The following is a 26,750-nucleotide window of genomic DNA, read 5'->3' as shown; positions in this document are numbered from 1 at the left end:
CTGTTCTAAGCGTAAGCTGTCTTTGGAAGCAAATGCTGCTATCAGACTGAATTAATGTGTTATACATTTTTTTTTACTCTTAGAATTGTTACTGCTCCTGTTGCTTAAAAAAAGGATTTAAAAAGGGCTCACATGATTGACTTGTCCCATTGTAAAGTATGCACCTGCTGTGAAATGAAGCCACAAAGAGGGAAAAAAAGTTGAATAATTTAACTTTTTTATTTGTAAAGATAATCAGGGTTTTTCTGATTACATCTTAACTTCATAAATGTTAAATAACCTATCAGCATCTAGTTGTTGTAAATTATGAAAAGGAGCACTGCCAGGAATATTAACCAACATAACCCTTGTTCTTCAGAGAACAAGAAAATGTGTTATGGCAGCTTGTCACTGTGCGACTGGTAACTCTGACACCAAATAACAAAACTGCCATTTGCACTTAGGGTAGATTGGTGCACTCGCGTTTCCGAGGCTCCTTTTGCTCTGACAGGAATTTATGAACTTGGGAACTAACCAAGTCGTGAGGCTCCCCAGCTGATTCTAACAAATATGCCCGTTTCATTTCATTTAGTCATCAGGATACCAGAGGGCTCCATCATCTCAGATCCATTGCAGATGGCATGGGGTTTCAGGGACGCCACAGACTGCATGTCACTGCCCTGCAAAGTGATGGCAGTGGTGGGACCTTCTTTTCTAGGTGTTTGTCAGTGTTTGACATGTCCACAGTTTAAAGTGCATTTTCTGCTCCAACACCTCATAGGTGCACGTAAAGGGCTCTCGTTGCCCATTAACTGCAAGGTGAAAAATACATTTCCCAGGTTCATGCTGTAGCTAGCCATGCTCAAACCTAGATCAATACTGTGTCCATAGCTGAAACACAGTAGAAGGGCAATCTTGTGCCCTAGCCCCGCTGGGAGTCCTGTCATTTTTGAGCAGAGAAGTTGAAGGATGCAGAGCCTGGAAGCAGTCTGCTGTAGGTCCAGACTGAAGACAGAGAAGCTGACTTCAGACCGATTGGGTGGGAGACCACTTGAAATTACCACCAAGGATGAATGACAGATTGTTTTCACTGCACAACTTGACCATGTACAAGGCACACTAAAAAAGCCCTACAGTGAGAGAGTGTGAGGACAGTCACTTGCATGGATGGAACATTCATATCTATTTGGAATAGTGGCTTTGTGTAAGAGAGGGTTTTAGAAGTGTTGGAGGGAACATGAGAATATGGTGAGTATGCCTTCCAGACTCTTCCACAAGATCTTCCCAAGGAATGAAAGAAACAGAGTGGGCATGTCATCCTAAGAGTCAGTCTCGAGCAATGGCCATGAGTTTACAGTTTCTTAGCCCCACATTTGATCTTCTAACCCATGTAGGTGTGGCATCCATATGTTTGCCTTGAGTCCCATAATGTGGAAGGCATTTGCTACAAATGTCCATCATTAAAAAGTGATGCGTTGTTAGATTCCAGGTACTAGGAAAACCTAGGAGAGCCAACTCCACGCTCAGTGTCCAGGCCATCCTTCTCACCTCATAGTGCCATACATGACAGACAGCAGCCTCCCTTCTGTTGACTGCAGACTACATCAGGGTATTAAGGAGAGAGACTCCAATGTGAGTTGGAATGATGAGGTGTTCCAGTGTTCCAATGATCAGGAGTACCTGATAGAAAGTTCTGTAAAGACATATTCCTGTTTAAAGGTCAAATTGCAAACTGGAAGGGTCCCTGGCTCATTCTCCAATCATCTCTACTGCTTCAAGAAGTGCTCTCTGTAGGATGTTTTAAAGGGAATAGGGAGCCTCATGGCATTCTCCTTTAATATGTTACCCGGTTCTCCTCACCAGTTAATGAACTGAGAGTCTCAAATGATCTCCATAATCAGTTCCTTCCCCCAACCCTCAAACTTCATTTTAATTACAGCAGTTTGCTAGGAAGGCTACAAATATTCCTGGTTTCTTCTGACAGGAGAATTAGGCCTTGGAGAACATCTTCTAGATAAGTCCAAGATGTGTATGCATTACACCAACCAATAGAAATGTGAACTTATTTAAAAATTTTAGGGATTTGATCTTTGATAGCTTTTGATCCTCTCATGAAGAGAAGTAATATAGACTTTGCTATTGTGACACTGAGCAGAAGTGTCATAGGCCAGAGGAACTGTTTGTTCCATGTCTGGGCTGTGTTGTTCATGGTGAATTCCTTTCAAGGGAACGTGGAGAGACTAAAGGTATTCTCTGAGTTTCTCATGAACAGTTGTTTTCAGCACAAGGTGCTTCAGCACGAATTTCTTCCGTAGTCTTATGCGTGGTTCACTGTGAAGTGACTTCTGCTTCTAACCTTTAGTCTTGTAAAAAAACTTTCATGACATTCCCATTTTTCTACACTCAGACATTTTAGGCAGAAGAACTCACAGCCAGGTTTTATGAACAAGGAAAAGTGAAATTACACTAATTTCCTTGTTTCAGACAGGAAAAGCATGTGTCCCTATAACTTTACAAATCAAAAGAACATTCCACAAAGTGCTGTGTTTGTCCTTGTCTTTGAACATTCTTTGACATGAGGCCACATGTGTCCAGGATGTGTGGGTCTCAGACTAGGAAACTTGGTCTTTAGAATGTAAAATCTTTCTAATTTTCCTATTTCATTAATAGCAATTTGACTGGTTGAGAACTGGTCTATCTATCTACACAGCTTTTCTCAGCCCTGCCCTGATTTTCCTTTCCTGCTAGCTTAATCTAAGATCCTACTTTCAAGGCTTAGAAATATAAGCTTTGATATGCAGCCACACCATATCAGTACTACCCACAACAAGCCAATGTGCAATCCAGACAAGACCTTTAACTCTACTGAGTTTCTTGTCTTTAAGCAGGGAGGGGGCCGCTCAGCTTTTAGGAGAATGTGCTGCTCTTTCAGAGGACCCTGGTTCAGTTCCAAGCTCCTGCATCTGGCAGCTCCTAGCGGCCTGTAACTGCAGCAGATTCAAGGGCTTCAGATGCACTCTTCTGGCCCCTGTGGGAGCTGCACACACGGTGCACATACTCACACTCAGGCAATCACATTAAATAAACATTTTTAAAAGAGAGAGGTTACCATTATCCAGAAGTCTAATTCATTCATTTAATCACCTGACACATTATTGAGCTACTTTGTGCTAAAAGTTAAACATAGGAGCCACATTCACAAAAGTAACAGTTTCTGACTTTTTGAAATTAGTAATCTGCTATAATGGGAGAAGAGCTGCTCTCTGGGACCACAGAGGAACAAATCAAAAATGCTATTCTAGTCTGTGTTACTGCTGAAGTCATTATACGAACCTGCTCCTGACCTCCAGTCCTCAAGTTTCAATCCATCATTTACCAGGATGTCTTGCTTTCCAAAAATAGCTTAGATCCTTTTAACATATTCAACTTCCTTTGTTGTTGATTTTTCTATAAACCCCAAATTATATTGAAAGATCATAAAAATCTAATGGTCACTTGGGTTCGGGAGTTAAAAAAAAAAAATTGAGGTTACCCCAAGGGCCTTCCTCAGGCCCTTGGCTTAAAGGCATGGAGAATAGTTTAACCATTAACTGAAAGAGGAAGCTTGGGATGAGTCTACTTGGAAGGGGAAAACATAGCTTGTTCTGATAGTAATCTCTGTAGAGATTGAGGGCACTCTAGAAAATGTATATAGAAGCATCTATCAGACTGTTGAAAACATGGCAGTTGAAAGCCAGAGACAAGAATTGAGAATCAGGCTAGCAAGATGTCTCAGCAGGTAAAGGTGCTTGCCACCCAAGCCTCGAAAACTGAATTCAGTCTTCAAGAATTCTTTCCCACAAAAGAGAACCTACTCCCACAAAAAAGAACCCGCTCCCACAGAAAAGCATCCTCTGATGGCCACACATGTATGAGTGGTACACATGTACACAGACACGCAAGCATGCACATGCACACATACATATAAAAATGTGATGAAGATTTTTGAAGAATTTAGGAATTGATGATAAAATGATAATTTAAGTATTGAAAACAAATGTTGTGAATAAGTAGGACAGTCTACACTGAAAATAAAAATGCTTGTTCTAGGCCTGGAGAGATGGCTTAAACAGGAAAGAGCGTGTCATGCAGCATCAGGACCTGAATTTGATCCCCAGATTCAACATTAAAAATAGACCAAAAAATGGCATGGTGCAGCACACACATGTGATTCAAGAGTTGGGGGACAGAGACAAATAGAGACTGTCTCACAAAGAAAAGGTGGACTATTCCAGAGAAACAACAGCCAAGGATGTCCTCTGGTCTCTACATGCATGTATAACCCACACACCACACATGTCTGTTCACATGCTCATGAACACACATGAACAGGCATGTGCTACTCAGTCTGGGTTGTCAGGTTCTACCTAATCAAACAGATTGCTAAAAGAGACCACGGTAGCTGGGCAGTGGTGGTGCACCCTTTTAATCCCAGCACTCAGGAGGCAGAGGCAAGTGGATCTCTGTGAGTTCGAGGCCAGCCTGATCTACGGAGCAAGTTCCAGGACAGCTAGGGCTACACAACACAGAGAACCCTGTCTTGAAAAACAAACAACAACAACAAATCTCTAAAAGAGACAGTCATTATAGGTGGAAATCTTCCCAGTGCCCATTTACATCCATAGGACACAATCCTGAGCACCTCAGGTGTCTGTCAGCTCTTCCTTTCAGTGGGGCTTCCACCTCCACAAGCGAAGACATCCTTCTGTGGACCTCATCCCTCATGTCATCAGGTCCTGTGATGTTCGCTCTGTGGTGTTGTCTACAGATTTTGCTGTCTCTACAGTAATGACAAACTTATTGATAGGTGGCACGTAACTAATCCTGTAAATGCCCCACGCTCCCCAGTCAGTGAGATAATTCAGTGAGAACCTCTACTACAGCCTTCATTCAAAGCTCATAGCCTTGCCTTTAAAAAGTGTATGTTTCTTCATGACCAAATAAAAGTTAACAGGCATTTAATTGATTATAGGAATAGATTGTGAATAGATTATTTTTTTAAAAAAACCTACTTTAAAAAGTGCAGGTAAAAAAATGACAGTTATTGGACCTAAATTTCCTATGTATTTAAGGCCCATAAGTTTCACTGACAGAGCGGACTAGCTCAATAATTAATGCCCTGGGAATTCTCCAGGTAGACTGTGATTTGGATATTTTATGGGCTATTATGTCAAAGATCCATGTCAGACAAGATGCTTACACAATGCTCCACAGAAGAATTATTGTCACAAGCAAACTGGGGTTGGGTTTTTTTTTTTAATGTACTTTAAGTAAACCTAGGGAAAATATGATACCCTCCTTAATTGCCTCGTGTTTTAAGTGACAGGTGCCTTCATTTTTATTTACCAGTAGAGTGTATCTTTGGCTATGACTATTATGAATGTTTAAACAGCTCTTGCCTTTGGAGTGTACGCTGCAGTGTTCTGCAACTTAGGTTTGGGGCAGCTCCGCTGCTACTCTAAGCCATCCCTCACCTCTCAGGGATAACCTTGTATGAGTGCATGGTTCTTAAGGGACGGACTTGTTGGCCCTCCTACATGATGCGTTTTTGCTTCTTTCTTTCTCTCTTTCTCCTTCTTCCCAGGGATCCTGATTCCCCAGATTCCGGTGGAGTACAGCATCTTACTCAGTGGTGGAGGTGTGATGCTTTTGGCCTTCTCTGTTGGACGCCGTCAATCTGCCCATCTGAAACACTTGACTCCATTCACACAGTATGAAATAAGGATACAAGCCTGCCAAAATGGTGACTGGCTTTTAGACGCTTGACCCGGGCTTGTTTGAAAAAGTATCTCTGAATATTTTTTTTCTTAAAAAGGCACAGTTTCTCAGTTGGAATACAAAGGATAATGTTAAATTTCCAATTTGTGGTAGACTATTTGTCCAGAAAATTCATCTTGGCATCCAATGAAGCATTAGACATCTTTGCACATTACATCATGAATATTTAAATACGTTAAAATGGTAACTTTGTAAAGCCTTGCTTTATAAGGCCTTTTAAAAGAAAACAGCTCACACAAAAAGGCCATTGATAATATAAAACAAAATGGATTCTAGAATAAATTTCATAGAAAATATAAAATAAATTTATTTAAAAATTTTCAGGAGAGGGAAGTTATTTAAGAATTGAATTGCAAGCCAAGCATGGTGGTGCACATCTTCAATCCCAGCACTCAGGAGGCAGAGGCAGGCAAAGCTCTGAGTTCAGAGCCAGCCTGGTCTACAGAGCAAGTTCCAGGACAGCCAGGTCTATACAGGGAAAGCTTGCCTTGAAAAAACAAAACAAAACAAAAAAAGGGGGGTTGAATTATATACAAATGAATCTATACATTTGATGGTGTTGCCTTAGACCCAATGCCATGAGTTGAGGTCTGTGCCTTAGGCTGTGGCCTGGAGGAGCATCAACTATGCTATCTTAGACAGAATGTGACCAGCTCTTCTCTCTACTGGAGGACTGAGAGACATAAACCAATATTCAGAAGAGAAAGACATGGAATCCAGAGAACATATTACACAGTCATTATTTAACTCTGCTATACATTTAAAACAGATATAGAAGGCCCGACATGGTGGCACATGCCTTTATAATCCCAAAATTTGGAGGCTGAAACAGGTCGATCTCTGTGAGTTCAAGGCCAGCTGATCTACTAGCAAGTTCCAGGATAGCCAGGGCTTCGTAGAAGGACCATGTCTCAAATAAATAAACAGGTGTATAAGCAAGACTATATCATGTGTCCATAGGCTGTATATGTTAAATAATACCTGTTTGCAAAGTGAGATATAATTCACACAGATACGGTAGTTTGCACCACCTTGGAGAAACGTACCAGTCTCCTCTCCACATCAGGTTGGCTGGACTCCCACATTCCTGGTTCCATTGCCCTAGAGTTGGCTCAAGTTTCAAAGCTGGTCTTGATGTTTCATATCAGAAACCCTAGTCCATTTGTTGACTCCATCCTACAAACTATGGTTTGTTTGAAGGGTTTTACTTTCCCTTACCAGCATGGAAATAGCTTCCAGGTGATGCTGTCTTCTGGATTTAGGGGCAAAATCGAATTCTGATCCCCACATCACTGGAGCTGCGCTATGGGTGGCCTATACACTTAGAGTCACTTGTTCAGTGTCTGTAGTTAAGTACATTAAATACTATTAAGTGTATACAGGATGTGTGGGTCATTTACACACTCACAAAATTCAAATGTAATCACTTTCTGACTAGAATAACTGCAATAGAAATAGAAACGAAGTCAGTCAAGCCTATGGTATCTTGCCGACATCTGTATGAATAGATGGTTACTGAATGAACCATCTAAAAATGATAATGTGTTTTAATGTTCAAATCTCATGGGTACCCTAGGACCAAACTGAACTATGTATGCAATGTATTCAGACAGATTGTTTTCCTGACACTGTGACCCTCCTGTATGGCTGTGTGACGCTTTGCCTTGCTGGACAAAGTACTAAAGCCCTGGGTTGCTCTTCTAGGAGGCTGTGGAGTTAGCAGTAGGATGTCCATCAGAACGCATGAAGCAGCTCCAGTGGGTCTCGAGACCCCTCTTCTGAAGGCTCTGGGGTCATCTCGCATAGAGGTTAAGTGGATGCCACCTCAAAGGCCCAATGGAGTCATCTCCGGCTATGTCATTCACAGGTGAGGGATTCGGGGTTTGAGGGGAATGCTTGTCATCCGGGGGCTGAAGAATCGCAGGCACACTCCACTTTGCATGGGGACAGAGGCGCATTCATGTTCTAGGGAGCCCTTCCCAGTGAGGGCGGAGGTGGAAACTGGGTCCACTACCAAGGACCAGGGCCCACTGCAACTGTGTAGCCTTTGGTTGTAATCTGTTTGACAGCCGAGACCCTAGAGCCCTTGATTTTTATCTTTGTGACTCCTCCAAGTGTTGCTGTCTTTGTTTCTCATGTTGTCCAGTTTTTTCTTTTCTTCTTTGTGTTTATGCAGTTCTAGGGATCAAAACCAGGGTCTCATGTGTGCTAAGCAGGTGTTCTGCCCTCCCATTCAACTTTACTGCCTCTCCTCTTGGTTGGCCGATGGTATATTTACAGGTTTTTCTCCTTGTAAGAATGTGCAGAATTTATTACATGGATCTCCCTAATGTAAAGGAAATAAAAGCAGAAGAAGAGGGCATGGATAAAGCATGAGGAAACGACCAAGGAAAGATGGGGAGGGATGGAGGGAAGGATGAGTGAGCCAAGGAAAAGAGATGGGAAAGGGGCAGGAAGTAGGGCAGAGGAGAGAGAGAGAGAGAGAGAGAGAGAGAGAGAGAGAGAGAGAGAGAGAGAGAGAAGGAGGAGGAGGAGGAGGAGGAGGAGGAAGATGAAAGCAAAACAGGTCAGCAGCAAAGACCCTCTGTGCTTGGCATGTACGGCAGAAAACACAGGTGTGACAGGCAGGTCAATTTGCACATGAAATCCTGCTCCAAAAGCCACATCCACACAGTCACGTGGGTGCGGCACACTTCCACTGCGCCTCACCCACTGCCCTCGGGCCTTGTTCGTCTCTCTAGCACTCCCCACTGTTCTGTGTTTGGTCCATGTAGCATGCACCTTCTGTGATAGCTACTACTGACATTGGAACCCTTTCATTCAGACCCTGCAATGACCAACTAACTACATGTCTATAGGAGGAAAAAAATGTGAAAGGAAAAACTGCAGCTGCATTTCTAGTTCTGTACATGGCATTCCCTAAAATGAGCAAGCCAACTTCTCAGCAAACATCAATGTGAAGAATAATATTTCTGATTCAAATACACGTGGATGTATCAAAATGACTGGTGCGAGTTTGCATTTTACACTAAGTGCTTTATTGTAGAATCTAAGGTATCCATCCTCCAGAAATAGTCTTCTTTCAATTACTTAATGCTAATTGCATGAGGAAGGTGCATCAAATCCCTGTTGTGAATGAAGGGGAATAGGTACCTGCTAGAGAGCAGGATGTGGCTTCATTCTGTTGGTTTTGTAAACAAAGCTCATGATTACAGTGACTATTCCATGGCAGCTCCAGCAAAGGAAAAACAGGAAATAGAGTGCAGAAAGGCCGCTTCAATGAAAAATACTGTAAATTGAATTTGACAGCATTTGATGGCATTTGATTATTCTAGTCACAGCCAAACAATGATATAAAGAGTAATATGAAACAGAATGTGTTACTGCCTAGCAGACTCCAACGCAATAAACCTTCCCCCAGTGTGACACAATCACTTCACCATCATAATTGTAGCCTGTTTGATACCTCTGAGTGCAGTGGAAGGGCACTGACTGACATAGATACATTTTGTTTTTTATTTAAAGTGAAATGAAAATGGCGCACTGGGGCTCCAGATACAATCGTTATATTCACCTACCTAGGCATGAATCACTTGGCAGTTATTCCAGCTGAAGTTTAAATGTGCTTAGACAACAACAATATCAAATTTTTCTTAGATAGCTGCAGGAAAAAAAATCAGAAATTTGTAAGGACAGAAATAGCATGTAGACACACAGTTCTTTTTCATCCCGTGACTACGCAGAGCCCCTCACACGGCTGCAGCTCAAGCCTGCAGTACGTCTGCGGAGGTTATGCCATATAATTCCTACTCCATCACTCACCTGCTTCCCTCTATCACCAAAGGAAATGCGTTCGGCTCAAACCAAAGACAAGGCTCGGCCTATGCAGATATTCTCATTAAATTACGGGAAGCCAACATGCTGACTTCATTTTGAAAATGCTTCTGGCGATTCTCACAGATCCACCAAATTACTTTCCCCTCTGTAATTCTCTTCCATTGTTTTAATATTGCTTCTACATATCATGCCATTTAAAAAAAAAAAAAGTGCCTCCCTTAATAAGCAGGTAAGATGCTTACGACCCCAAAACCAAAACAGAATAGTCCATGTGTCGCTTACTTTTCTCATCACTGGGACAGAACACCCAGCACAAGCGACTCAGGAGGAAGGAATTATTTCAGCTCACATTTTCATGCATGACATTGCTCAAGGTAGACAAAGTGGCATCTATTCACAGCAGTGGGGATGTGAGGTGGCTTGTGCATGTCTCAATGGATCAGGGGGCAGAGAGCATAGTCAAGAAGCAGAAGCTGAGCCCACCCATAGTCCTCAACCTGCTCCTAAGACCTCTGCCAGCTCTGCTCCATTTCCCGAAGCTTCCCCAGCCTCTCAAAACAGCGCCACCAATTGGAGGTCAAGTGTCCCAAGACCCGAGTCTGTGAGGAGTGTTCCACACTTAAAACATTAAAACCTATTAGTGACAGGCTGTACACATGAATGTCCCACCTTCACTTTCCAGTTACCTAGGCTGCTTTCTTGACTACATGCAAGCCATAATGGGAGTTTTCTGTAAGCATTTCCATAAATAACGAGGAAGTCTAAGTTAGTGTTTTATAACTTGTATATTGTCAAGATCCAGGCAAAGTCAGCTTGAATGTTCACATCTTCTTCAAAGAGGGGTTGGTTTGGATAAAGATTTTTCAGTCTGCCTACTTCATTAGGCCAATAGCCTTGTAAATAGTAAAATTCTCACCACTTCCATGTACAAAATCCACACAAGCTGCTTTCCCAGGAATTGACAAAACACTTAGTAAAATTACCTCCTCCCTCTAGGAGCATCCATATAAATAGAGATGAAATTACACAGGGCTTATGGTCTCATGAATCTCCCCTTTTAAATGAGCAATAATATTTGAACTGTCTATGTGCATTAGAAGTCAAAAGTGCATACAAAGACACTTTAGCACTGTGGAAAAAAATGAAACTTCCTTCTGGATATTCAGAAAGACTTTGGAGGATAAAATCTAAGATCATTTAGAAGGTATGAATCATTGTTTCCAAGAATTAAACTGAAGTGATTCTGTAGAATGGATAAATAAGCTGGAAAAAGTGAGGACAGGTGCCTGATAAATCAAAGATGTGTGAGAAGGTGGATACAGATATGAGCGTTGATGTAGATGATAAATAGCTAGATATATGCATATGTGTATATACACACCAAGGGACACGAAGCTTCTTAAGCCCTCATTCTTCTTACTAATGATTCATTGCTATATAATATAAGGTAAACTAAACAAAAGGTGTGATGCGCACCATAATGTGAGACACACAAATATTCATCAGAAAATTTGTCATTGCTGTGAAAAAAAAAAAAAAGGGTTCCTTTGAGCTTATGCTCCAGGGGGGAAATCCATAATATCCAGGGAGGTGTGTCAGCGGGAGACAAGCAAGAAGCTGAGAGATCACATCTTTAACCTCAAGACAAAGCAGGGGGAGAGCTGGGAGTGGGGAGGCTCTAAACTCTCAAAGCCACTCCAGTGACATACTCCCTTCGGCAGGGTATACCTGCTTAAGGTCCCATACCCTTCCCAGACAGTGACAGCACCGGGGATCCCAAGTGTTCAAATATCTGAGCCTAGAGGAGAGTTTTTTTCTCATGCTAACCACCAGAAGAGAGTAGTTCTATTTTTAGAACATTCATGGGAGGTTCCATGATGTCAATATTATTAAGACTGGTCCTTCCAGAATAAGACCTTGGTGATGATTGAAATTTTACAAGAAATGTGCTTGATGGGGAAGAGTGTTTAACCACAGCACTACAGAAGGTTGTATTACTCATTATAGCTTCCATATAACCTAACTAAGACATACATAATCATTATGAGTAGATGTAAACACCAGTCATTTTAACATACTAACATTAATGTGTTATGTTTTCTCTTACATAAAAAAATCATGGGGGCTGGAGAGATGACTCAGGGGTTAAGAGCACCGGCTGCTCTTCCAGAGGACCCAGGTTCAATTCCCAGCACCCATGTGGCAGCTCACAACTGTCTATAACTCCAGTTCCAAAGGACTTGCCACCCTCACACAGACATACATGCAGGCAAAACACCAATACACATAAAAATAAATAAATCTTTTAAGAAAATCATACTCGTCATACTTTTCTACTGGGGGTTTCATGTTTATTAGTCTATAATCATGTAGTAAATCTTTTTGTGATCATGTTAAAAATAACACATTGTTTTCTGAGTCTTTACTCTCATGATTTTTTCTATCTATTGCTGAACCGTTGATGTATTGTTTTCTCTGCTGAGTAGTATTCCATTTTAATGTGCCACAATTTATTTATCCATTCTTCAGTTGAAGGGCGTCTAGGTTGTTTCCAGGTTTTGGCTATTACAAACAATGCTGATATGAACATAGCTGAGCAAGTGCTCTTGTGGTATGATTGAGCATTTCTTGGGTATATGCCCAGGAGTGGTATAGCTGGATCTTGGGGAAGATTGATTCCCAATTTTCTAAGAAAGCGCCATATTGATTTCCAAAGTGGTTGTACAAGCTTGCACTCCCACCAGCAGTGGAGGAGAGTTCCCCTAGTTCCACATCCTCTCCAGCATAAAGTGTCTTCAGTGCTTTTGATCTTAGCCACTCTGACAGGCATAAGGTGGTATCTCAGAGTTGTTTTGATTTGCATTTCCCTGATGAATACTGCTACTCATATCACCAGTGAGGTTACCTGGAAAACGGGACCCCAAAAAAAGACACGGAGAAATGGACGAGATCTACATGAACAGCCTGGTCATGAGTGGGAACAGTGAGGGGCGACGGTTGAGGGAAAGAGAGTGGGAGATCCTGACTGGATCAAGAAAAGAGAGGGAGAACAAGGAATAGGAGACCATGGTAAATGAAGACCACATGAGAAGGTGAGAAGGGGAGGAAGCGGAGGGCTAGGGAGGCCCACGGAGATCCACAAACATACCCCCGCAAAAGACTGCTGGCAATGGTCGCGAGACGGCAGGAGCTGACCTACTCTGGTGATGGGATGGCCAGACACCCTGATAGTTGTGCCATGGGCCCCATCCAAGGACTGAGGAATCTGAATGCAGACATCCATGGCTAGGCCCCTGGTGGAGCACTGGGAGTCTAATTAGTGAGAAAGAAGAGGGTTTATATGAGCGAGAATTGTTGAAGCCAAGGTTGGATAAAGCACCGGGACAAATAACCAAATGAATGGAAGCACAGGATCTATGAACCAAAGGCTGAGGGGCCCCCAACTGGATCAGGCCCCCTGAACGGGTGAGACAGTCATTTGGCTTGATCTGTTTGGGAGGCAGCTGTGCGTTGGTGCCGGGTCCTGGGATCGTCGCATGAGTTGGCTGTTTGAATCCTGGGACTTATGCAGGGACACTTGGCTCAGTCTGGGAGGGGGGGAATGGACCTGCCTGGACTGAGTCTACCAGGTCGACCCCGGTCCTCGGGGGGACGGGGGGGGGGACGGGGGGGACCTTGGCTGTCTATTTCAACTCTTCTATGGCTCTTCTTATTTCTAAGAATGGAATGAATTTTATTAGCTAGAGTAAGATAAGAATTCCAGGTCTCCATTAAAAATGTTTTTCAGCCTGGCATCGTGGCATATGCCTTTAATCCCAGCACTTGGGAGGCAGAGGCAGGCGGATCTCTGAGCTTGAGGCCAGCCTGGTCTACAGAGTGAGTTCCAGGACAACCAGGGATACACAATGAGAGCCTGTCTGGAAAAAAAATTACAAAAAGAAAAGAGTTTCCCCGCAGTATTTAATGAATTATTAATCTGGTATGCCACCTATTCAAAATTCATTATCTAGTCCATTTTAGAAACACACACATACACAGGAAAATTTCCCAACACTAAAGGCCAGAGTGGAAGCTGCTGTCATGTTTGGCTAGGGTCTAAACCACTCATGGAAGAAACTTAGATCATCTGAATGTTTAGCCTTTTTAATGGAAGACTTTAACAGGCGAGGCTGACCAGTTTAGGTGCTGTTTTGTTTGGGTTTTAGTGTGTGTGTGTGTGTGTGTGTGTGTGTGTGTGTGTGTTGTGTGTGTGTGTGTGTGTGTGTGTGTTAATATTGAACCTAGAGAAATATATAGAAACAGTGTGATCATGGAAAGATCCTGGCATCTGTGATCAAATGACGTGTCTTTTACCACCTCCTGGTGGTGGGGCGACAGTTTCTTGGGTGAGTCAAGAACCTGTAAAGTTATGCAAAATTGGGCTCATGAACATAAAGGATAATTAACCTCTGCAAGTTTTATAAGAAATAGCGAAATGATACATGTGAGGTACTATGTTCAATGCAAAGCAGCAGAAATAGGAAGGCAGAGCTGGAAGCTGTGGGTATTTATTGAAGAACAAGGAAAGAATCTTGGTGACAAAAAAGTGCCTACTATGTCTGTTTTTCTTTAAGAGAATTGATTTTTCTTTACATTTATATGTAGAGGAAAAGTATCTAAATTATTAGACACAAAATAATAACAATAGTGCTTATCTCAAATGACAGGTATGAAGAGTCTGTTAAATCCTCCTATTGTTCATCTATTATCATCTAATTTTTAGATTCAACTTGTTATATGGAATAGTAAAGGCAAAATAGTAACTACTGAATCCAGATGCAATCCACCATCTCTCTCTCTCTCTCTCTCTCTCTCTCTGATTTTCCTATTTCCCTCTTTCTGTAGACATCATCACTTTCTGTAGCAATCAAGTTGTAATCAGAAAGAAAAAGAAAGCCCAGTTACCTTTAACAGAGGAAACTGAATGTAAAGAGCCATGAAGGATACATGTGTTAATTGAGTAACTGAAGAGATGAGAAGAAAACTCCAGGATAGCAGGGAAGTGGCAGTTATACAAAAGTTGGTGACACCCGAAAGCCTGAAGGAACAAAGGACAAGGGCAGAATTATTAAAACAGAAAATGCAGAGGTAGAACTCTGGGTAGTTGGGTCTCAGTTCCTAGGAGGCTGTTTCTGGCATTGGATCTTTAGGGGAGGAAACAGTAAATCTGTTTTCTCACATTAAATAAGCTTCATCCTCCTCTAAAATGGGAGATCCCTTGCTGGCAAGATGCTCACCGTAGCCGCTACTAAAGGAAACAAGGAGGAAGAGTCCATTCCCCTTCACCGTGATTTCCTGGTCACCCTCTGGTGCCCACTGTTGACAGAACCCAGCATCAAGCTCCTTGACAAAGCAGAAATGGAGATCTCAATGTCTAGGCCATGTAATAACTATATTTAAAATATTTAGAGGACATTTAATACATAAAATGAGGACAAGAGGCTTTTAAAACTCTGTACTTCCCAGATTCATATTTATCTTTTTCCTCCACATAGTCAGGCAGCATTCAATTACCTACCTTTGAAATAGAATTGTCCAAATAACCTCTAAGAAGTAAACAGCAGCGTGGCTGTCCAGAGAGCTGAACGTGTAATCTATAAACATGTGCTATTCTGGAGAAACAGGACCATTCCCATGAACTGTTGACACCCAGTAACTAAGAAAAGAAAATGTGTTTTCCTCAACCTCTTCTCTGGGTGTGTTCAGACACAAAGAGAGCCTGACTTTTAACACCACACTTGGGATGCAACATATTATTCTATATGAATTTATTAAGTAATCAATAATAAGAAATACTTCACCAGGCTACATCCTTTCATTGTTTTGGTGAATAATCTTGAAGTGACCATCATATTGCATCTCTGAAATAGTGTAGATATAAAATTCCCCTTCAGGCAGTGGGTTTTTTTATGTCAGTTTTATGAAAACCATGGCTACATCTCAATTTGGTAATTCACGAGATGTTTAATAAAAATTAATTGAATTGTCATAGCGAGTCTGGAGTAAGACAAAATAGAAACTGTAGTTTTCCTATAGGATTTTGGTAGGTTTGCATCATATCCTAGCAGATACAGTTTTAGGATGCTGGCGGGAGTCCTTGGCTGTGAGCCCTGGGTTCCCAGAGCTGATCCCTCTCCATCCTACTCCCAGTACCGAAGACATGCAACAGGCAGCAGGGCCAAACTGGACACACCTACATGGAGGACAGAATCTGGCCCGTGCGTGGGAGCAGGTCATAATGAAGCTGCCTGCCGGTCGGGGAGGTGGACCTGTGATGCCTCCCTGGCTTTGCCATGGCTCCTCCTTACACCACAGTGATTGTTCAGCTGGAGAAGCACCAGGTTCCCAGCACTGAAGAGTCTCCATCCCCTGCTCCTGTTTTGTGAACGATATTGTCATTTGCTTTGTCTTAATCACCCTTTGAGTTTTGATGGGGCCGGTTAATCTGAAATGGCAGCATGTGTGTTCCCCAGCGTCTAAAGAGGGTGTTAATTAAAGACTTCTAACAGCCTGGAAAATATTGATTTATTCAACACTCTCTTCTCCACCAGAGACGGAGCTAGAAGAGGGGAGCCCCACTTCATTCCATCTCCTTCCTCAGCCTAGCTCTCTACCCCAGTAAGATATAAGACTTGATAAAGATGAAGGCAAAAGGCAGAAAAAAATATATCATACCTTTTAGCCACTCATTTGAAAAGTAAATGCTTGAAACCTCCATGGGCTTAGACACTGGGAATATGGAGACGTAAGAAGCACAGTTCCCCTCGCGTCAGATATGTGCTGTGATTTCACACCCGGATGAGAAAAGTCTGTTCCCAACTCAACATCAGATATTTAGGAGCATCTTAACAACTGACAATTCCCTTCCTCTTGCTTCGGTGTTTAATGTCTTATTATATCCAATGCCAGAAGAAAATGCATAGATCTGAGTTTTGATAGCAACAAAATCTCAACCATAAGAGGACTGAGTAATCTTATTCTCTAGCAGTTAAAAGAATATTTGAGAATATTCTAGACTGTGATAGAATATTCTGGACTGTAATAGGTTTTATAGAACATCAAAAAGGAAATCGTCCTTCGCCCTTTGCCCTTTAAAAGACTCTAGCTCATATTCCTGATTCTGTGCTTACCATGTGATTTTCATTCATTTGCATACAGCTCTGTTTCATGTACTCAACTCTGCTCCTTTGTGTACAGTAGGTTCATTCATCTCTGTATTCCTGCTCCTGAGTCAAAGATGGTATTTATGTGTGAGTCTTGATGTATGATACCAAGTGTACAAGAAAATAATAATAATGAGAATGTCTCCTGCTTTGAGGGTTATGTTGTAATTAACAGAAAATTTAAATGGAGAGAAAATAAGTGGCACAAAAGAAACACATAGAAATGCTCTCCAACTGTGCTGCAGGCAAATGCAAGGTACATCATTTTAGGTAAACCTTGGGAAGAACTGTGGGTTCTCTGGCCAGTGGCTCTCCCACAGTAGGACAGCCAGGGTGTTTGAGCATAGTGATCCCCGACATCCCACAGCAACAGGAGGGTCAGCCTCACTATACAAATGCTTTGCAGTCACCAAAGTCATCAGTTTCCAGCCTGTGAGCCAGAGAGAGTCATAGGGCCGAGGTCACGAAGAATGTGAGAGCATCCCACACTGGAGCCTACTGCAGTCCACCTACCACAGAAGGGATGGAATTCCCAATACACTGGCCTCCAGCAATCGTGTACCCTGTTTCTGTGGCTCTGTGTTCAAAGGTAGAGCCTGATAAGACTGCTTGTGCACACACCCATGATGTATTCCTCACTCGGAGGAATAAAATAATGCTCCACACACTCGAAAAGACACATGAATTCTAACATGATGCTGATTATTCTTTGCTGAGCTGTTCCCCTTGCACACTTGGTCTTCCCAGCTCAACTGACCCAAGCTAAGTGTTTCCTCACAGACATGCCCAGAGGTTTGTCTCCTAGGTGGTCCTAGATCTTGTCACCCTGACAATATTAACCATCACAGTAATGTGTTGCCTTTTTTATATATTTTATATTTATATGTTTCCTATGACCTGTATGCACTTTTAGAAACACACACACACACACACACACACACACACACACACACACACACAAGGTATCAACTACATTAAGAAAAATGTAGCATATTTCTGATAAGGAAAAATTATCAGAAAAAAAAAAAAAAACACCACTCATCTTGATAGCCAAGCTGAAGAGTGCTGGACCCTACCCACCATCTCTTCCTCTGTCTCTAAAGCTGCTGTGAAGTGTCCAGGTGTCACAGGACTTGCTTGGTTCTCTTGCAGACGTCCTGCTGACGCGGAAGAGGAGGCTCGCCTCTTTGTCTGGTCGGAAGGCCCTCTTGAGTTCACTGATGATGCCGACACCCTGCGGCCTTTTACACTGTATGAGTACCGAGTCAGAGCCTGGAACTCCAAGGGTGCAGTGGACAGCCTGTGGTCAACAGTACAGACCTTGGAGGCCCCACCTCAAGGCCTCTCAGCACCATGGGCCCAAGCCACCGGTGCTCATTCAGTGCTGCTGAACTGGACAGAGCCTGAGGCCTCCAATGGCGTTATCTTCCAGTACCACGTGATCTACCAAGAGCGACCAGAGGAGGCAACCCCTAAGAGCTCTACTGTGCATGCTTTCACAGTGATGGTAAGAACTTAGAATTAATAACCAGCCCTTGAATTATCTGGTCAACAGGTTTCATTTCCTTATGTGCTTGTCATTTTCCTCACTTGGAGCATAAATAGATGAATTTTTCATATTTGTAAAACAGCAATATGGTCCTAGGGATAAGATAATAAATTGAGTATGAGGAGCATTTGGGGACCAGTTGGCAGACCAGAACTGATTTGTTTTATTACAAGCAAATAAATAAGTCCCTTTGCCTGATTACCACTTTACAGACCCACTAAATGGGAATAATTCAGTAATTCCCTCAATATTGCATAGGCATGATGTCAAGATAAGAACATGTAATTCTCTAGTTTGTGAAAGAACTAATTATATATGTATGTATATATACACACACACACACATGTTTATAGCATGCAGAGAGGAAGGCAATAATATTTTATGTTCTAGGAAAGACAGGTATTCTAACAGGGGATTGATTATTCTTTTCTGAGCTGTTCCCTCTGATGGATAAAATAATTTCATTAGCTCACCTAGTGTTTCCTGAGAGTTTTGCTTATGCCCACAATTTCCTTATGTTCTATGAGACATGCAGAAATGTGATTGTTTTTGTCTCAGAGACATTTGTATAGTATTGTAGAAATGAGAAATTATAGGTTAAAAAAATAAGAAAACCTGTAGAGCCCACTGACATAGGATTTGGATCCCGAACCCCAACACACTTGCCAGTCATGAGTCACAGTGCAAGAACGGGTATCACAGAGAAAGCATTGCACAGGAAATGCCCTGGGAAGTCAACAGGAAGCTCTCAGGCTGGAGAACCTGCGTGGAGAAGATGAAATGTTAGGGCTTTAGGAGGCGAATAGTCATGGTTTTCAAGACATCATTATATGTGAATGACCCTTACAAGTTAAGATGAACAGGGTGGCACTTAGTATTACTTTAAAAATCTAAAGTCATGTGCCTGTGACTCAAGCCTAGGAAGTCCAATCTATGCACAAGTTAAGGAGTTCGTGTTTATCAAGATGAACGGTTAGTACCAGGCCAGTGTGTTGTAATGTAGTTCCAAAAGAATCTGTGTAAGTGAGTGGTAGATTTTAACACTTTACCGCCGGGCTCATGTTTATTTTTTTCACGAGTCAACAGTAAGCAGCATTTGAGAGAAGGCATTACTGGGAAAGTCTTCGTCCTATTTCAGAACTGATATTTTATTTTCCTGTTTGCCATTCTTTTCCTATCAGCATTTTTTCCATTTCATTTCTAGATACTTCTTCATAAACATTATGAGCCATGATCTTGTGTAGAAATGATGCATTTTTGCTAATAATTCAATCTTTAGGGAAATCTGCTATATTAAACTGTATCCTTAGAACTTATATTCTAATCTTTCACCTGTAAAGTAATTTTGATTAAAATACTGAAATATTATGATAAATATATTTTTATCAAAGGAACCAGTAACAGTGACCAAACCTTTGTTCTTTCAAAATATAACTTAGGAGGATATATGACTAATTACACATTCTCCTGAGTTCTATTGGAATTCCTTTGGGTGAATACCTTGTGAGTCATCGCTTAGCTGGTTTTATTATAACACACGTGGTTTAAGGATCTGATGAATGCAAGAACTCTGCCTTTTATTTGTTTTGTTGGGTTCTATCTATAACAACCTAACATGTTCCTAGAAGAGAAGCCCACCTGTGGAGGGGGCGGGGCTTAGTGCATGGAGGTCCTAATACTGTCTTCAGCATTCTGATCCTGACAGACCATCATGCACACTTTTTCTATTTTTCTGAAATGTATTATTCTTTGTGATGCCAAAGAGGCTAGCCAGAATAATCAAGAAATTATAACATTCCTACAACTTACTTTTGAATGTTTGTATTCATCCCAAGTGGCCTTCCAGCATTCTGGATCATTGACTCTGAGAGCAAGAACCCTCAGAGATTTGGTTGGATTTATCCAGAAATCTCCCTCTGAACTTTTCAAGCAATCAAGGCCATGTTCCATAAGGCCAGGATTCAGACATTCTGGTCACCAGGTCGAATCCCCAAGGCACTAGTCACTATGACCTCACATGGATGGATACTTTAATTGAGATCATCAGGCAAATAGACCACGGTCTGTGAGTCTCATCCACTCCTACATTCCCAATGTAGAGGTTGCATTTAACATTAAAATGAAGGAAGTTCTACCATATATCCAATATCCTCTCCTGTCCCCTAAAGAGAAGAATGTCCCTTTACCCACTGTCCTGGTTAGCTTTCTGTTGCTGTGATAAACACTTGACCAAAGGCTACTTGTGGAGGAAATGGCTTATTTGGCTTACACATCCCTTCCACAGTCCATCATGAAGGGACGTTGGGGCAAGAACTGAAGCAGGGGAATGCTATTTACCAGCTTGCTCTCCATGGCTCGCTCATCTTGCTTCCTTTTACAACCCAGGGCCAGTTAGTTTGCTGCTCAGGAGAGGCAACCTCTCTCACAGTGGGGTGGAAGAAAATGATGGACAGCTTACTATAAGATTGAGCCCAGCCGTGGTTGGGTAGGAAGGTGGGCTATCAAGTGGGAGGCACAATTTATCAGTTGGGCAATAAGGTTTCTAAGCCCCTCACTACTGGATGTCTTCTATCTGGGCGTACATAAAGGACTCCCTTTTAAATCCTGCTCCAAGACTCCTCCTAGCTACTCTACTCTAGCTAAACTCCCCACCCCCCAGCTAAGAGGTGATACTGTAAACGAAACACTGAGTGTAAAGACACAATTTCAGAAAAACAAATCAACCCAGACTTGTGAAAGACATCCCTATGTCACTCATTTAGTCCCTTGATTATTGGGGTCCCATATCTACTCAAGGGACCACCAGAATATCACCCATGTTGTAAGCACATCCCTAGCTCGTTCAGGTCCCCCCAGAGTTGTTTAGAGGCAGGTGGAGGTTGCTGGGAGAGCCACATGAAGCAGGTGCTATGGAGCCATGAATCCCGCTGGAGGTGGCAGTGGATGGAGAACAGGCAGCAGGGGCCCTCGGTGGGGGTGAGGAGTGGATGTGTTGGCAGGAACAGCAGCAGCAGCAGAGGCAGCAGGAGAAGGGAAATGGGAGTGTGTGGCTTTTAATGCATCACTGGTTTCTCCCCCAACATCATGAAAGCCATCTCTCTTTGAGTCTAAGTAGGTCTCTCTGAGATGAAAAGACCAAAATTCTTAGGGTATCTTCAGATCTTTGTAGCCTTCATTACCGAAAACAGGCTTCAGTTACAAGTCCTTAAACTTCCTTCCCCCATTAGCTCTGTGATGGATGGTGCAGTGTCAGGAGAGAGGCTGAATTTAGCCTTGCTTGGCATCCAAGAGTTCCATGGTGCTACTTGCAGGAACACTCCTGGCGAGGCTGGCGAGGCTGCCACCACCACTCAGGTCTGTTTGCTTTTGCTCACTGGCACCTGCCATCACATTGGCACCTGCCATTGTACTGGCAGAAATAACTTGGGATTTAAAGGCAAAGGTGTTTTGCCTGCTAGTTAGTGCTCTAAGCATGTCTCTGCTTGCCCTATAGGATTATGAAACACCAAGCCCAAAACATACCGTTGCCCAGTACCCTGAAAGATAGATGGTATCTCACTCCATATGTAGAGGCAGGCATAAGGAGCTGACGGACTACGCAAATGATTTGGGTCACTAAGAGTTGGCTTCTCATCTGGGCATAAAATCCAAAATTACAACACTAGTCTCTACCTTCTCGTTGCCAAACTCCTTTTCCCAATGTCAAGGAGGAGGCATTTAAAACTTCCTCATGTGCTTGGCCCAGATTTCTTTACCATTAAATAGATTTGTAGCCAAAACACATTATGAGGTACTTCATAATTGCCCTATTATGGAAGGTTTGTGAGTAAATTGATGAACTCATTCTAATCCCATTTTCGTTTTGGCTTATTATAATGTAAAATATTATTGCTTCTTACGTAGGATCTTAAATTAGTTGTAGTTGTGACAGTGTGATGGTTCTCGGCCTTTCTTCTGCAGACCCATTTACAAGGTGGCAGAAACGCTCTGTAAGATGTTGCATCCTAAAAGGATCTCTTTCTGGTGTGACAATGATATGAAAAAAAAAATGGCAGCTCCCCCAAGACTCCCTGCATGTCTGTCCTATAGACAGATTTTACACATTTTATTATGTAACTAGGTCATTTTTTCTATTATATGAAATGTCTTAGGGTTTCTATCGCTGTGAAGAGACACCATGACCACAACTGCTTTTACAAAGGAAAACATTTAATTGGGGCTGGCTTATAGTTCTGAGGTTTAGTCCATTATCATCATGGCGGGTGGCATGCAGGCAGACATGGTGCTGGAGAAAGAGCTGAGAATTCTACACCTTGATCAGCAGGCAGCAGATGGAGTCTGTATCCACACTGGGCATGGCTTGAGCATATATGATACCTCAAAGCCTGCCTCCACAGTGACGCACTTCCTCCAACAAGGCCACACACCCTGATAGTCCCTGTGGGCCAAGCATTCACACACATGAGTCTATGGGGGCCGTACCTATTCAAACCACCACATGGAAGATGCAGAGCATGGATGGAGGAGTCTCACATCGAACAGTGAATGCTTGTTGTAAAGATATATTTGATTTGATATTGCTTTTTCATTCACTAGCTATGCATGATCTACCTTCAACTACTTCTCTGAGAAAACTTTATTTTGCTCCTTGTACTTTATTCTGACCGGCTCCACTAAGTCTCTCTTGTCTGCCCATCAATAATACCAAGGGTGGGTCCCACAGTTTGTCCTTGAGATGTTCTTCACTGGCAAGCACCAACCATGTAATCTAAACCATATGACACTTAGGGGTCGACAGTTATGAGGGACATCATAGTCACATGCCTCTTCCTTCCTTAGTTTTCTATTCTTTTACTAATTTCCTCAGAATAATGGGAAAGGGGGAGGAGAGAGGAAGGAAGGAAAGGAGAAGGAAGGAGGGAGATGAATTATGTAAGAATGAGCAGAGCCTTGCTAATAATGTCCTCACCCATCCTCTATTGCCACTGCAGTGCAGATGCCTCATGGGACTTTTTTCTGTGTGTTATGTTCAAGACCCATGAAAATTTGCATGCCCCATGTTCCTCTGGTGGAGGCAGGCCGGGTGATCTGACTGGTTGTTTTGGTTTTGCTGTCCTTTCTGCCACTGCCCTAGCAGTCAACCCCACAGCTTCTCTTCTATCCCTGCCCCAGCCAACTTCCTGACCTGTCACATTGCTATTACTTTCTTAGCACCCATGAGACCTACAGGACCCTTGTCCTACCAAATGATGAAAGAATATCTTGTCCATGGGATCTGCCCGATTGAATGCCCTGTCACCAACTCTCTGAGGTGAGACCCAGTCAGGTCTCAACTCCAGAGGTCATTGAATAGGAAGCACCTGTCAGCTTCTGTATTGGGTCATGATCATCAAGTCTTAGAATTACATTAAGAGCCTCCAAGGATCCTTCTCCATCCTTGTGGCTAGATCCAAAAGACCCCAAGAGTCTCTTTTTCAGTGGGAAACCCCATGGCAAGAGCAGACCTCTATCACTCCTTTCTTGGGATTCTCGATTCCTCCAGGTGACTCTGAGATATTTATCCCTCATACGCCTTCACAGAGTTGAGGAAATCACTATATTTCCTCCCCCAGGGAAAAAGGAAATAACCAATGACCTCATTTATCAGCTGAATTTCCCTTTTTGATTGGCTTTTCATGAGCTCAAACATGCTTTCAACCAAAAAGAAATTATTTATTTTGTTTTTATGTAAGTGCATTCCATAGTATGTATATGGAGGTCAGAGGTCAACATGGAGGACTCAGTTTTCTTCTTCCACCATGTGGACCAAGGTTCTAGCTCAGGTTGCCAAGTTTGGGGGCAAACACCCTTGCCTGATTGCCTGTTTCACCAGCCCAAGCTTAGATGTTCTTTTACATAGCTTGTCCTGCACGGGCCGATGAGGTCCGAAGACCAATGGCTGGTTCTTTGAGATCCGTATGTGGTCACTGCCACTTACTGCACTGGCTTTGCGGTTCAGGCTGGCCTGGAACATGCTGTCCTCCAGCTCCCGTCTTCCAATGCTGGGATTTTCAGACACCAGTTACCACAGCCAGCTCTTATCGCTTGTCTTTCTAAGCGTCATGATTCCCCACATCAGATACGTTTCCATCCTGTTATATAGCTAACTTGCCTTATGGCTTCTTAAGCCAGGTCATCTTAAGGCTCCCCTCTTGCTGCCATATCCAACTCTCCCTAAATCCTCTCAAGTCAACCTCCAAACTGTATGCCAACTCCTTCTTGAATCACATAGGCTCTCCACACTCATCCTTTCTTTCTCCTAAGATGGCCTTGTCCTTACACATCATCCTTTTATACACTGCCAGTCTGAACTGAACTGCTATGGATCTCATAGGGTTATTGCATTAGCTAATGCATTGCAGCACTTAGTATGCAAAGCACTGTGAATGGCAATATAGCAAACTGAAACTTTAGATGTTCTGCAATTTGCAAGGCTAAAATAAATTGGCAAGTGTAAATAAAGTTGTGGTTGGTATAAAACGGGTAAACTAATTGGCCATAAGTTGTAAAACCATGTTTTATATTTGTTCCCAACCCTGCCACAAAACTCTGAGTTTACAACTTCCAGGTAATCCCCTAAGTACCAGAGTTGGTTAAGTCTCTTTTGTAAATTGCTAAGCAAGAATCTGTCCTCTGCATTGCCCTCAAGTGTATGTCTGTCATCCCTGCCACAGGAGTGCCTCAAGCCTGTCCTAAGAGCTCTGCTCCTCACGTGACTCTGTCTACCTACCGTGTTGTGACACTCGAAAGGCCTGTCCTTTCTTAGATCCTGTCCCATCTTAACAGGATCTAGCCCTCTACCCACCCACCCCCACACTCACTCCCCAGTCACACAAATTGGCATCACCGTTGCCAAAGAGCAGACTCTCGGGTACCTGGGGGACAGTTGGTGGGGACGCTCAGAGGCCTTTGAGCCAAGGATGGTGCTTCTTCCCGGCTTTTCACACAGCTAGCAAACCTCACTCCACTACCCAAGAAGCTCCGGGAAGCCTTGTCTACAACACATGAGGAAGGTAAGCCGAACGCAGCAATGGGCCCACACGATAAATTCAGAATGTATGCCAGTTAGCGGGGACAGCAAGCGGCAAGTGACGGTGAAGGGCAGAAGTTAATTGAACTACTGTGCACTTGTCACCAGTGGAAAGCGGCCACTACCTGAGACAAGATGGCTGCCCCCGAAGAACCCCATTACAGCTCCGCAGTCACCTCCTCGGCTCTGCAAGGGCTGATGGGCGAGGGGATATCATACACAGATGACCAATTCTTTATGGTTCACAGCCGATCACATCGAAAGTCAGCAGCTGTTCAGGACAAGTGACCACTGTAACGGCTGTAATATAACCCGCTAAATAGAGAGGGAATTGCAGCGGAGCAGGAGGTTAGACACGATTATCGGCAGGTGAGTGCTTTATTGAAGTTGAAAGACCATTAACATTGATAGAGTAATTATTTCAACTTGAAAGTAATTACCTTGATGGGTGATAACTTCTCTAGTGTTCCCCGATTTGATTGGGCCAAACAATTGTGAGCTCCTGAAGCCTAGAAAAATATTACAACAATACTGTGATTTCTAAATTACTGGAACCACTGCTGGAATATTCTAATCATGCTGAACAGTAAAAAGATTTCGCCTTACACAAGCTGCTGACCTCTCATAGAGGGAGAGACATTTCCTTTTTAATCCAAATGCAATGACCCACACCCGCCACCTGTGAGTGCTATGTGATAGGCTTGCAAATGAATCTTTTGATCTCCTTATCATTTTGTAAGGTGAAACATCCTGGGAACATCTTCCTTGGCTAGTACAAAATTGAGGCCGCTAGCCTTCTTGATCCAGTCTATGGGTTGAGAGAAGAGAAGAGGAAATATTTTCTGGCTGGGTCTTAGAGGATTGAAGTTTGCATAAATTAATTATCTGGATAACGACACTGTTGATTGAAAATTCTAGAAGCCAGGCAATGTGGATCAGAGGCTTCAGATATTGTTACAGAATTTACCTCTTTCAGTAGCTTTCTGTCTTGGCACTATTGAAAGCCACTATGAATTTGATCTAACTAGAGTACTTTGTATTTATGTATACCAGACATCAACAAACAAAATGAAAGTTGAAAATCTGGGCAACGGCTTCTTTGAAATCTCATGAATATATGAAAATTACATGCTATTTGCAGCTGAGGACTGAAACACATCAGATCTAATTTGATGATCATGACCAAGAAATATTGTGGGGCTCATCCATTAATTAACTGTCTGTGGCATTTCTACTGAGAATCTGCACATAGAAACTATAGTGGATACAAAGGGCAGTCTATTTCCCTAGACTGTCT

At 42.7% G+C, this 26,750-nt stretch overlaps 1 protein-coding gene across 1 annotated transcript in view; it reads left to right on the top strand.

Annotated features, from left to right (window-relative positions):
- Ush2a (usherin) overlaps positions 1-26,750 on the top strand; it is a 688,259-nt gene that overhangs the window by 579,160 nt on the left and 82,349 nt on the right. Inside the window, 3 exon segments of the mRNA XM_028876752.2 lie at positions 5,603-5,761; positions 7,501-7,663; positions 17,988-18,342. Of these exon segments, the coding sequence (XP_028732585.1) occupies positions 5,603-5,761; positions 7,501-7,663; positions 17,988-18,342 (677 nt within the window).

Source organism: Peromyscus leucopus, chromosome 15, assembly GCF_004664715.2.
Source record: "Peromyscus leucopus breed LL Stock chromosome 15, UCI_PerLeu_2.1, whole genome shotgun sequence".
Lineage (NCBI taxonomy): Eukaryota > Metazoa > Chordata > Mammalia > Rodentia > Cricetidae > Peromyscus > Peromyscus leucopus.
Note: the sequence above shows the minus strand (reverse complement) of the source record. Positions and strands in the feature narration are given on the sequence as shown.